Source organism: Paralichthys olivaceus, chromosome 20 (assembly GCF_024713975.1).
Source record: "Paralichthys olivaceus isolate ysfri-2021 chromosome 20, ASM2471397v2, whole genome shotgun sequence".
NCBI lineage: Eukaryota > Metazoa > Chordata > Actinopteri > Pleuronectiformes > Paralichthyidae > Paralichthys > Paralichthys olivaceus.
In genome coordinates, this window is record NC_091112.1 from 14,369,435 (window position 1) to 14,383,667 (window position 14,233).

The 14,233-nt window shown below is 40.8% G+C and overlaps 1 protein-coding gene across 2 annotated transcripts in view; it reads left to right on the forward strand.

The window, feature by feature from the left end:
• The first annotated feature begins 7,905 nt into the window (after window positions 1-7,905).
• The window catches only part of nhsl3 (NHS like 3), a 33,762-nt gene continuing 27,434 nt past the window's right edge, over window positions 7,906-14,233 (forward strand). For both annotated transcript variants that reach the window (XM_020090726.2, XM_020090730.2), the window contains exon 1: window positions 7,906-8,292. In XM_020090726.2, coding sequence (XP_019946285.2) covers window positions 8,061-8,292 — 232 coding nt within the window. In that variant the 5' untranslated portion in view covers window positions 7,906-8,060. The remainder of the gene's footprint in view (window positions 8,293-14,233) is intronic.

The following is a 14,233-nucleotide window of genomic DNA, read 5'->3' on the forward strand; positions in this document are numbered from 1 at the left end:
GAGAGAATCACCACTCTGTATTCAGCTCTCTTAATTAGACGATGCATGTGCGAGTACCAATCCTGGTATTTTAGCAAAGATTCGACAGAGGTCACCTCAGGTCTCCCGACTGTGACGTCAGCGCCTCATTTAAACGACCCCCCGGAGAGGATGAAAACAGACAGAGAGTTCCTCTGCAAATGGAGCGAGGGAGAGACAAAGAAAGACAGAGAAAGAAAGAGAGGAATAGTTGGATAGATGGAAAGCTGTGGTCTGTTTTTGTCCAGTCCCAAACAACCCAGCAGCAACCACACCCGCTCAGGAATTCCTGCTGTAAAAATATTTCATGTCATGTTTTTAAAGGAGCAGTGCAGCCCAATCACAACATGATCGTTGTGCTTTTTTTACCTGAAAGACCCCCATGTTGCATAACAGGATGTTTCAGTAATGTCCACAGAGGGGGCAGAAAGTATTGCAGATGTAAATAGAACTTAAAGCAACTTTATACTACATTAGAAATCATTGTTTTTGTTGACTAATATTATGTGTGGAGTCATTCTGAGTACTATTGAATAGTTATAATAGTTTTAATAAATACATTACAGACTAAATTGAAATGAGAAGGATACATGCAAAGTTTATCAATTGAAACAAATATTTTACACAAGACATGAAAAAGATTTATGTGATGAATTTTACGGGATAGAAAAAGAGAGGTATGGACCTTGGTTTAAGTTATTGATATTTAATGAAAAATAGGCTAAAATTCTAAAAAGGCAATAAAGCAATTGCAGACTTCAGTTCAAGATAATGCAAATCAAAAAAGGTTTCTATTATTAAAAAATGTCTCGAATCAAAGCTTAAATATTTCTGCCTGAGTGAATAGTGTGAGCTTGTGTATCTTCCTGTGTGTGTCTATGTTGTGTATGCATGGCTATAGCCAGATGGCTCTGTACGCAGCGTGCAGTGTATTTTGGCTCTGACCACTCCTGGATTCTAAGAAATGCTCGAGTGTCCACAGTGAAGACATTTTCACCCTTAACATCAGCCACGCAGGGCTTTGTGTGTTTGCTCTGACTGTGTTTTATTATTTATCTCTCAGTAAAAACACAAATAGTGTAGTTGGCCATGGGCCATTTGAAACATTTTACCCCCCCCCCTTTTTTTTTTAATGTATGTCTGTTTATGTTAATGCTCAGGAAAGGTTGAAGGAAGAACCATCAACAGACCGGCCTCAACTTGTCCCGGCAAAGATAAACACTAATTGACCAATAAAATTGAATAAACAGCTTAAGGCTCACGAAGCTGATCTGTGACAGGGTTACACACACATGAGGATCCCACCAATCTCCTTCTCCTCTTCAGATTGTATCAGACAGCGAGACACTGATCATGCGGGGTTAAGCTTCCCTATTACAGCTTCTAAGTTCAAAGCACCACAGCTGATACAGATGTGTTTTTAACAACTTCAAAGTAGCAGTTATCATATCACCATCAAGAAGAGGACATGAAGTCAACATAGTTTACAGTATGACGATGAATACCACATGCTGTGTGGATACTGGGTATGTTGCGTCATGTGTGCGCCTGACATGACAAAACACTGTATTTCAAGAAAATGAATTACACCTCTGTCTTCAAAACAACACTCTGTAACTTTACCTCATAGACTGGACGACATATCTCCACTTCCTCCCAGTATCCAGAAATGAAGCCAAAATATCTATGATAGAATCACTGCCATCTTGCAGTGGTGGCGAGGTCCTGCTGTTACACTTCCTCAACCAATCTTGAGAATTATTGGCTGTCATCCATGACATTCCCTCATTTTGATAGCATCAAATAACTTATTCAAACCAATCTTACCAGAAAAATGAACTCTTGGACATACATCAGTGTGATAAGAATGACCTAAAATGACTGAAACCATCACTGAAAAAAATTTATTTGACGTGCAATTTAACTTTTTAGATGGTCCATGTGCCATTCACTAACACGGAGGAGGCAGCACACTCTTCAGCCACATGTGGTGATTAATTCTATATGGCTCCATATCCGTGCGATAATGTAGAGAAAAACAAAACCCATCAATGTGTTGACTGGACCTCTGACTGAACTGAAACACAACTGAGCGGTGGATATTCCTTATGATCACCAGCTTTCTGAACCAGAAGAGCTGCAGCTATAACAAATACACCAAACTTATATAAGAGATATCACTGGTTTTTGATCACTTCTAGGTCTATTTAACTGATCTACACTTGCTGTGAACTTGCTTGGCCTGATTCTTGCCATTCAAGCCAAGTTAAGCATCAATTAAAGGTTTGGTGTGTAGAATTTAGTGACATATAGTTAAAAAACATGGCGGCCTCCGTAGAGAGGACCCGCTCCTTCTGTGAATATAAAGTATTTAGATATAAAGGACCCATAGGGTAAAGAAAACAACAATTTGTACAATTTAGATGAAACACACTTGTGAAAGCACCACTAGGATTATTTTTTATTCAATTTCTGCCAATAGATCCCTTTCACCTAAATCTTACACACTGGACCTCTAAGGACCTTGCAGTAGATTCTACCTGTTCACCAAAGCTCTATAGAGCAAAAACAGGCATTAATGGTGAGGAGTGGGAATGAAGGCAGCACCATTCTCCCTGTTCGAAGTCCTTGTACCATCAAACTCCTTTCGAAACTGCTATTTAAAGGTAGAAAAACATTTCATAGTGTTGCTTTAAGAGGGACAGCTACTTTCCAAAACACTGCAGTGTTTTTTTTTAGGTTGAACCCACAGCTATTTAGAAAATGACCTTCCTTTAGCCTCATAGTCTTTGTTATCTGGCTCTTAAACAAAATTGTTCCCTAGAGGCGCCATAAACAGGCAATAACCAACTCCAATAGTTCCATTTTCTGCAGTTTGCACGCATATCTCCGCTTTCCTCACCTCCTCATCTAACTGAACCAACTCACCAGAGACATGACATCATAACAACATTTCTTCTACTTCCTCCCTTTCTGTCATATACGCAATGAAACAGACACCCTCTGACCACTCTTACAACTTTATAATCAAGACTTTTTGTGTGGCCATTTGAGGCAGGTGAGAAAGATGTGGGGCTGTGAGTGGTTCAACCAGGAGGAAGGGCAACAACATGCCTGGACAGTGAAACCTGGAGTTCAATAGGTGTCAGAGGATTGAATCTACCTCTTCCTTCTGTCTCTTTGCACCCTTTTCACTGCTTTGAACTACTTTTTCTTCATATTTTTCTTCATTCCTCTTTCCGTACCCTCTTTTTCAACCAGAACTCACAGCCCACAGTGACTCTTACATCTATTCTAGTCATAGGCTGCTGAGACAAAGCTGTCTCTGTTGTGCAGAGGATTCCCTTCTGTGTGTTTCACAGCTGAGCATCAACCTGGAGCCTCTCCCTCTTCTCTTCAAAACTATTATTATATGTCATGCATTTTCCTTTGGCCTCATTTCTCTTTCTCTCTCACCTCCTGCTACACACTTCCTATGTTCTCTTATGGTTGATGTTATAAATAGTGGACTGTGAACTTGTTTCAGTGCTTTCGATTACTGCTTGGTTCGTAGAAATACGTTTCAAGGGAGTAAATATGCGCAGATGTTAAATAGGTGATTGAACAGAATACATTTTGATGTCGTTTCATTGTTGTGTGCTGTTTGAAAAATTGTAAGAGAGAAGTAGTTGGTGCAAAAAGAATGTGTCTGTTGCCGGACAAAGGCCGGTCGGGAATGATAATGCTGGTCCGAGAGAGCTGGGCTTATCCCACCCGGCAGTATGGACTTCCTGCCTGCAACCTCCTTTCAGTCACATCTCGCAAACACACACACACACACACACACACACACACACACACACATACACGCACACAGAGGTCAGTGACAGAAAGTTTGTGTTGCTGTTGTTACATTTATTCATTTTTTGTCTGTTTCTTTATGTGTTCATGCATTGTCTGAGTGGACAGTCTCAAAGCCTCCAAAGTCCTTGAGCAAAGTTCTTATCAGCAGCTGCTGCAGTCCGCAGCTTATGCCAACTATAAACAATGGTGCAGATATTATAATATGACAAAAATCCCTTAAACAGTGCGGGCGCAACAAAATGGAAATCAGACAGTGTGTGAATCACATTATAATGCATAGGTTGTAAATTACTAATTGATAATATGATACTAGAAAATCTGATGTGTTAAAAACTTATAGCTCCAACAGCTGGTTGACATTAGTTGTTGAGAATTACATGTCTTGAAAAATACACGATTGTAATGCATTTTGGTGCACACATTCATGATCCCCACAAGCTGAATTGTTATAATCTCTATAAACAGATTCTTCATGTGAATATGCAGACATGAGGGTTAAGATGTTTGGGCCTGAACCCTTTTGGTTTCTGTTTCTAGTTTAACCAATCACATGGGAGAATTCTTTGGTTGTTCGCAGGTCTTACTTACTGTGCTTGTTATGTTTTGGAGTTCAGTCTGTTTGAGCTTGTTTTGGACAGTGGTTATTTTTATGTATTCTGCAACATTTATTATTTATGCATAGCAAGATTCTGCATACCTCTATAATCATGGATCCATAAATAAACATAATCCCAGATTGTCTGTGTTACTCCACAAATGATATAGAACTTAGTATGGGAACAACTTGACTTATACTGTTTCTTATTCTACAACTACATTTTTTTCATGGCCATCTTCAAAAAAGAGAAATTCTGTGTAATTCTCTCCCTGGAAAAGGATTAAGGGTGTGCACGTAAACATAGCCAGTAGATGAAGAAAGAGAAAAACAGAGGAAAACGGAGCAGGGGAGGACTGGTGATACATTCCCCAGTAGGCTCACAGGGTTCTGGTGGTTAATGATTTTTTAAACTTACTACACGCACACACACACACCAGACCATAAACTACATATATTACCAATTGGTGATAAATATTTTTCCCCAATCGCACAAGTCGTCCACAATTAACTGGTCTCCAGACTGAAATTTGTCCCCAAAGGTATTCAGAAGCAGAAACACACACGTTAACACAGACACGCTACAGCTCCCTCTCAGACATACTGTGGGTGGCTGTTTTCTATTGTATCGCCATGGAAACGCGTAAAACATTTCAATGTGTTCGGCATGAGTGAACCAAGCCATGACTCATTCCAACCCCTCCCAGCACACTTACAGTATGGATTCCCCCACCTCACACACACACCCGCATACACACACACGTTAACATTTAAATCCTCGAGTGATAAAAGCAATCTGGCACTTGAATCTAATTCGACACATATTAGTGTATTAAGTAAATTCTCTCCACATGGGTGAGTTCACTCTTGAGATGATGCTTATGACTCTCCTTTCTGTTGAGATACTGACAGCATTTGATGCCCCTGAAGGATGAAGGCCATTAAAGTGGCAGCATGAGAACCACCTAGTTTCTTTTTCCTCCTCTGACTGACAGTGATATCCTGAGGTCCTGTGCCTGAATTATCCCAGGAATCCCAGCAGACAGGTAATGAGTCTGTCTCAAGTCCCGAGCTAAATGTAGAAGACTGCAGGTGATGCAGACCTTGTTAATACAGTGCTATTATAGAGTTATATAATGTATCACATACATAACTAAGACGTTACATGTGATTTTTAGGGGTTGTAAATGGTGGCTGCAGCTATAACAGAAAACCCTTAACAGATTTCCACAAAACTTGGTGGAAGGATGGGACGTGGTCCAAGAAGAAAGAATCAGTAAACTTTTGGGGTGGACCTTGACAAAGGGGGAAATCCAGGAATGTTTTTTTCCCCCCCTGGGAATACTTCATGGATTTTGTTTGAAAAAATCAGGCATATTTAGGAAACAGATTTGAATGTGAAATGTTATGCGGCTGAGTAAATGTGAGTAAAAGTCTGGACTGGCTGGAAATATGACGTGTACGAGTGTAGGAAGGGATTGTTTCCCTTGGCAACTGTTCACAGTATTGTTGAACCAGGTGCTTTTTGAAGCTTTTATTGTAGTTACAGAAGCTATAACTAGAGCACATTGTTCTTATACGAATGGATAAACACATTATTGACAGTTTGTTCATTATTGCAACGTTACTAAATGCTGTGCTGTTCCATCAGCGTAGAATGAAAGTACATGTCGAATGTAGGTGGTCGTTGCTAATTGACGCTCAGTATTGTAGGCGTGTCTGAGTCTGCGCCCTCAAGGCTTTAACTCCTCCCCCTCCTCTCCCCTCCATATTTAGACCAGATTAGCTAGTCCTATGACACACATGCACACACATATACAGCCCCCCCTTTTCTGATGTGTCTAACCCCCCCTCACCCACCTACACACACATATATATATATACAGTAATGGTAGCTTGTCTTGCACCCATCACAATCAAATTTGTAAAACTCGACTTCACGGATTTGCAGAGCTTCTATGTTGACAGTGAGTGCAACTGAGACCTGAGGATAACTGGCCTCATGTGACTCGTCGTACCTGTCAGTCTGATTGTGTGTGTGTGTCATTACTAACAAGGGGTTTCAAGTTTCCACCTGGCCACACAGTGACAGGAAAGAGCCACTCCCTTTTGTCTGCAGGAAAAAGCTGAACCTCTTCACCTTTGCCAGACCACCTACTAACATTGGACTTTACAGTAGTTTCTCAGGGATATTTGTTCTTATCACCTGAAAACTGCAAAAGGATAACGCCAGGCCTGCTGTCTTTTATCGTGTTATAATATGGAAACTCTGATTCAAGGTGTGTATTTTTCTTCCCCAGCTGCTCAGATGATTCGAGACCCAGGGGTTCCCCTCCTGAGGGAGGCTGAGATGACTACACCTGATCCCCGGAAAGGAGGCTAGAAGAAAAGACAAAAGGAACTACTAAATCCCAGCTGTTTGGAACGTAAGGAGAAGCACAGCCAGCCCTGGAATGGAATACCTAACTGCTAGCAGCACTGTGAGAGGTGGGACGAAAGGCTGTCTCTCATACAGAGGGAGGGACTGACTGCGCAGAGAGCATGGAGCTTCATTCACTCTGCCAAACACTCATACACACACACATACACACATGCTCCACAAGGCTGTTCTCAGGCTCAGAGAAAAGAGGGGAGCAGCAGAGAAGAGGACAGCACGTTCGCTAAGTAAGTGGTATGCATGTCTGAACATTTCACAGCACACATGTGGCTCCTTTGGTCAACTTGTAGAGAAATGTTCATCTGTGTTCTTTGTAATTATGTCTTTAAAAAAAGTTAAACTTTGCATTTCGCTAGTTTTATTGAATGAGGCTTGTTTCTATTCTTTAACTCATTCGTACACACTTTTCTGCTGATGTGAACCACATGTCACACATGCAAGCACACACATACACACACACACACACACAAACATATGCATAGACTCTGCAGAGGTCCAGCTCTCCACCCTGGGGCTTCTCCTCTCCAAACACAAAAATGAGAGAATAGGAAGACAGAGAGCGGGGGCGGACAAGTGAAGGGAAAACTTTAGTTGGACAATGTGGGAATGCTCTTGGTTTTGTAACATTGTTAACACTCAGGCTGGGTAATGTTCTGTTTATACTGACATTTATTTTACCTTGTTATTTCTTGATAATCCTGTGTGAGTTTGACTTATTCTCCCTATTCAAGCATGTGACGTGATTTGATCAGATACAATCTGTCCTTGTCCCCTGTCTCACCTTAAATACATGTATATCCTTAAACATGTAAAGTGTCCCTGGGTCCCTTAAAAAGCGCTCTAAAAATTGTAATTATTATTATCATCTATCTGCAATTTTTCACATCTTGTTCTTACTTTCTAATGTCATTCTGTCCTTCTGGTTTTCATTTTCACCCTTTCTTCTATTTTTTCATCTCACACTGTCTTGCTGATCTCATTGTTGTCCCAGGTGGTGACAGACAGCATCAGCAGAGACACTGAGCGAGGCAGAAGAGGGACAAGTGGGGTTGATCAAACCCTTCAAGGGGAAGGGGAGATTCCAGATTCATACCCTGTTTCTGAAAGAAGACTCAAATTGATTTAAGTGGAGGGACCAGGCTTTAGCTCCCAAGACCAACCTCCAGGATGTCCCGGAGGAGGTCAACAGGCGACCTGGTGCCCAGGGACGTCACTGAGATCTTAGCAAGGGAGGCGAGATCTCAGCGTGGTAAGAGGAAGCCTGGAAGCTCCCTGGGGCAGGCCTTCAGCTGGTTAAAGGGGAGTCGGAGGAAGAAGGGTCTCAGCAATGGACTGAGTCGAACTGGTACTGGTGTGACAGACACCAAACTGGGACTTCAGAATCAAGACCCTGCAAAAGGTGAGAGCATCACGTCTTTTTTGACAACCACAAATAATACAAAATCGTCTTTAGGATATTTGACCATTTAAGGTTTGTTAAAAGTTGAGGGTATTAATTAGAGTTTATATTTAAAAGGACTTACTGTTCTTGATTGTATTTATGAACAAAAAAAAATCAACTCCAAATCTAACAAAATCTTTTTGCATAATTAATCATTAGTACTGCACGTATTAACAACAATGGACCTTCAATTCTCTGGTGTTTTTTTTTATCATCATCTAGAGGTTTAACCACAACAGGCAAATAAAAACACTGTATACAGCTGATCCAGAACCAGACATTGGGCATAGAGAAGCATTTAGCAGCTAAAGGATCAAATATTTCCCTTGGACACAAAAACTGAGCACAAGAGAGAAGAAAATGGGCTAAAATTTGCAAAGTCTCTAATGTTGCCTTGTGTCTATTGGATGTTCTAATGCAGATTTGTTATAGATTTAGCACAACAGCTTAACTAAAGATATTTACATGTGTCTATTGGATGTTCTTATGCAGATTTGTTGTACATTTAGCCCAACAGCTCAACCAAAGATATTTGCATGTGTTCACATCTTGTTGTGAAAAAAAAATCAACAGAAAATCATTGTCTTTGAGAGTTTCTGTTTCTGTCTTAAATAAGCAACACACCAGTGTTGTCAGGATGGATATTACTCATCAGGTTGGCTGGAGTTAGCTTTGGAGCCATAGTCTGCTTGTTTGGCGTCTCTGATGTGTAATTCTGTCTTGTTTTGTCTGTCGGGATCATGTGATGATCCAGAGAAATGTGATGACTTTTGGATTAAGATGGGAAAGTTAAGAAAGATTTGGTTATCATCAGGACATCGCTCTGTTCGTTTACAACCTGGAAACAGTGACATGCAGATAGAGACACATCGACCGCTACAGGGGTCTAATCCCCTTTTTCTGTCAACTGATGCGTTTGCTTGGTCGGCAGCACAGAGATTACCCACAGACCCCATTTCCTGTTTTTGTTCCACCTCTAAAGCCATCCCTTTCTCCTCTGTCATTGTATGTGTGTGAGTGTGTGTGTGTTACTGTAGTAACTATCCAGCAACTCTTGGCAATCCAGATTCACAGTCTTTTTTGGGTTGATTTCCTTTGTGGTTTTCGTGGCCATTTCGCCAAAAGGCCACTTCCATTATCCCTTACGTTGTGGTTTTGTAATGTCTATGGAGAACTATAAACAGTAGATGGGAAACAAACAGTGAATCCAATTGAAACCAAAGATTGACGAGTAGTGGAGCTAATAATTCCCCAGAAGAAGATGTGGTCAAAGGCTGTTGGTAAGAATGTGTGGGAACCATGATTTTCCCATTTTAAGACAGAGGAGGACCACAGTCACATATAAAACCCAGCTCAGCTCGGTGATAGAGCTTCAAAATTGACCTTGACATAGTAAAAGTATGAGTTTTTTAGATTTTAGATTTCATGTTTGATATCTGGCAAGTGTATTATGCTAGTTTGTCAGTTGATGATTAATGGAAATTGGTGGGCCCAAATGTAACAGCACATGGGATTATATCAGTTAAGAGTTTGATTATTGAGAAAACACTGAGATACCCTGACAACATTTCCAGGGTGTACCCCGGCTCTCGCACAATGTCAGCTGGTATTGGTTCCAGCCTCTCCTTCACCCTCAAGGAATAAGAGAAATAACAGAAAAGGCCTCCAGACTACCATAAACACTATCCTGTGAAATACAATTGCCTGGTTAGATTTAAATAGCTTCAGCATATCTGGAGGGATGGATGGCTGGATAATGGATGGATGGAGTGATGGATGGATGGATGGATGGATTAATGATAGGTACCATGGCAGGTAGACAGGACAACCTCTCTCCTTTTATCTCAATTCATACTCATGAAAGTCTAAAATGTAGCCGTTGAGCACTGAGTGGACCATGTCAAAGTTAACTTGCTGTCTACAGGAGCTCTGTATCCTGAGGAGTCTCCTCTTACTCTTACAACAGACGCAATCGTTGTATGACTGAGTGATTTGGTCCTTAAAAAGTCTGCAGCTGGTGTTTTCTCTCTCACCTGTGTGGGAACAAATCAGATTGTCTTTGTCTCCTGTAGAGAAAGTGAGGGAAGCCTGTTTTTTCCCACCACTAAATAATTGGAACATTGCACCTTTATTGTTGTGTCGCTGCTACAGTCCATTCTTCCTGAACCCGCTGGGTGACTTTACCAACCTGACAAGACAAATGATTAGTGTGTGTACAGACACACACTCCAGACACCTATACAGTATATGTATTCATACAAATCCTCATACATCAGCTTGTTTAACTGCTGGTATACATGAGTGTACTGTGTTTTTGGCTTGTGATTTGATTATAGTCCAACTTAGGTTTAAATACATGATTACTTTGACATTTATTCATTTTGAAAGCAAAATATGGTTTGTTGTCACGTGCCGCTTCTTATACCACTGCACCTTTTTGTTTCTACTCTTAAAATAAACTTGACATCAAGAGTACACGTCTTTGTGTTGACCCCAAATGGTTTACTTACATGTTACTTTTACTGTAATGTCTTTGTTGGTGGTTTTACCTTGAGTGTCGTTCCTGCATGATGGGCTCAGATCAGCTCCTCTGTAATCCATCAGTCAGCTATATTTTACAAAGAATCCTCTTCTGTAAAAAAACAGTAATAACACTCTTTGATATGCTGAATTCCTGTGAGCTGTATATTAGAGTGTGTGTGTGTGTGTGTGTGTGTCAAGGTCTCAGTGCATGTGCGAGCGTGGCAGCCTGGATGCCAGATTGGGCCTAGAGTTATGCGATGAAGACGAGAGATTACAACGAATCACAAAGCCCCATTCAGCCTTGAGAGGACTCTTTGGGAACAGTCTCTCAATGGTTTTTTTAATTAGAGAGACTTGAGAGCGTGCACCCACATAACACACACACACACACACACACACAGATCTTTCTTTCTCTGTTTCAGGTTTTTGCAATCCTTGCCTATCCATTACCTCATATTACTGTTTTTGATTTTCTTCTCAGATTGCTTAACATCCTCTGTTCAGCACTAGTGTGGGTGTGTTTGTCTTCACAGCCTATTATCGTGTAATCAGTGTGTTTATGGTTGTGTGTGAGTGGACGTCTGTAGTGCTGTGTGTGAGGGTGTGTGAGCGAGTGCTACCCTGTATCAGAGGGTATCTCTGTTTGTGTGTGTGTGTCAACGTCATATTGCTGGGCTTAGGGCGGCGCCAACACTCATTACATCACCTCCACACACACACACACACACACACACACACACACAAACGTGCATAGAACTGCTGCAACTACCTGCTTTGTCCAGCACAGTGCATCTTTGGCCGGCTGTTTGAGCGCTGAGGTCATTTTGCACAATCCCCAGGATTTCACAAGTGTGTCTGTGTGTGTAGTCATTGTTTTCATGTGTGTAGTCATTGTACGTTTGTATAGAGAATACTTTTAACTTCATCACAAATGCAGGCCTTGTAAATGCTTGTAACGAATCCCATTCTTTGCTTGATTTTCTGTGTGTGTGTGTGTGCGTGTGTGTGTGTGTGTGTGTGCCACATCACAAAACATAGTCAGGGTGTGTGAATTCACAAACTGTAATGCAGATTACAGACCAAGCAAAGTAATTGAAGAGCAAACATCTCATTACACACAGAACATTGTATAAAGCCTGAGCTCTATTACAGGCCACAACTAAGGGGTACTTTACTGCAATATAGGTAGTGAGTGGAGGGCAAAGCAAGGCATGTCACAGAGAGGGTGGAGTGTGAAAGTTTAATGCAACCACACGATGTCCCCTGCGAACGTCATTCACCACTCTCTCTCTCTCACACACACACACTTTGATGAGCGAGGTAATTTTACCTGGGTAAGCCGATACCTCCGAACCCTCATCCATCACCGCAGACCTAAAGCCAAGCCAGTGAGGTAAACGTCACCCAGACAACGGCATTGTAAAGAGCATGTTGCTGTGGTAGCAGCACTGCGAGGCAACAATGGGGTCTGACTGTGAAGTTGGAGTGAAACATTAATAGTCTTACAGCAGAGTAGCATGCAGGGATGTGCTGCAGCAGAGTGAGAGAGTAAAGATGGAGATAACACATGAAGAACAGGAAAGTGTAATAAGAACTGAAGTCACCACCCATGTGTTAATATAATTTAATTTCACCATCATGATAATACGACTCATAGACACACGCCAAAAACATTTTTGATAGAGAGAGGTAGACCACTAATTCGAACCAGACAGACGGTGGTTCGATCCCCGCCTCCCCCAACCTCCATTCCAAAGTGTCCTAGGGCAAGATACTGAACCCCAGACTGCCCCTGACAATGGATTAATTGTGTCTGATAGTAAAATGCTGCATATAGAAGCTCTGTATGAATGTGTCCCTGCATGGGCGAAATCAACTTGCACTGTAAAATGCTTTGAGTGGTTGATAAGACTGGAAAAGTGCTATATAAATCAATTTATCATGGTAGATTCCACTGGAAAATCACTGTTACATGAGGGTGTGAGATCATCCTTTATGATAATATGTTATGTCATCTGTTGTAGCTAACAGTTTATTATTCATATCCTATTACACAGAGTTTTTAACATAATTTGAATATGTTCTTTTACAGTATCATGCCCACATACCCTTTAAACGTATGCAAATTATACAACTTGTGATGAAGATCCAGATATTTTTTGCAAAGGTATTGTTTATGGAATAAGAGATAATGGGTTGTTTTATCGGACATGGGGTTTGTTTGATGTGGCGAGGATGCAGCTGGAAGACATCAGTGTGGGACTGAGGGAGTGGGAGTCTGTGTACACAGCAATATACAACTGATTTACCCTCAGGACTGTGTGTGTGTGTGTGTGTGTACGTGTGTGTGGCTGCTGTTATGTAACGTGCTGTAATAGATACACCTGTTGAACGCTGTTTACCTGATCCAGCTGTGTGTTCCCCTTCTCTGACGTTTTTTCCCCTTGAAGAGAAGAATAGACCAGACGATGACAAAGCAACTCCGGAATTTAGTCAGTCTCGAGTTAAGTGACACTTGGAGCCATATAAGCTCTGATAACTTGAGCTCGGTTAAACAACTTGGGACGTTGATCAATGTCTCTTAATGTAGTGTTTGGTTCTGATGCAATTCTACATTATGACTGATCATCTGGATGAACCTCTCGTGGCCTCACAAACTGTGAACTGTGTACACTTATAGTGTATTCAGCAGACTGCAGACACTCAGTGAATTTATATATATATATATTTTAAATGCTTATACCAGGCTCCTGGAGTCAAAGACAACATCTTCATTTGTCTTGTTTTGTACAGTCAGCAGCCAAAAACCTTTCATTTGTAATTAAATATGACAAATAAAATAAATAAAATCCTGGCTGCCATTTTAAAAAGAATTACTGAAACCATGAATTGATCATAAAAATAGTTGACTATTAGATTTCTTTGGATCTAGTTAACTAATAATTGTAATAAGGGGCAGTTATTTCCACTAAAGTGCTGTTTTTTTAAGTGAGTCTAAATTAGTTTAATACCTGTATAAACCATTTAATAATGAATTATTAAAATGTGGTACAACTATACTGATCTTTGGTAGATATTTCTACTACTTTTAATACTACTACTACTACTAATGATAATAATAATAAACATGATTCAAATTTAAAATAGCCTTTAGCCTTTAGTCTGACACAGTCTATTCCTCCTTTTATTTTTAACTCATGGGGAAAGACAGTGACATTTAGAGTGAACTTCATACTTTTCCAAATATCAGCAGAAACCTTGCTGGGAAACTCTTTTTTTGAAAACAGCAGTAACCGTAAACAAACGTCATCATTTCTTGCCTGTGGATGGTGCAGGTTAGACTGAGCTGAAACCGAAGCTTTTACAAGACAGCGGC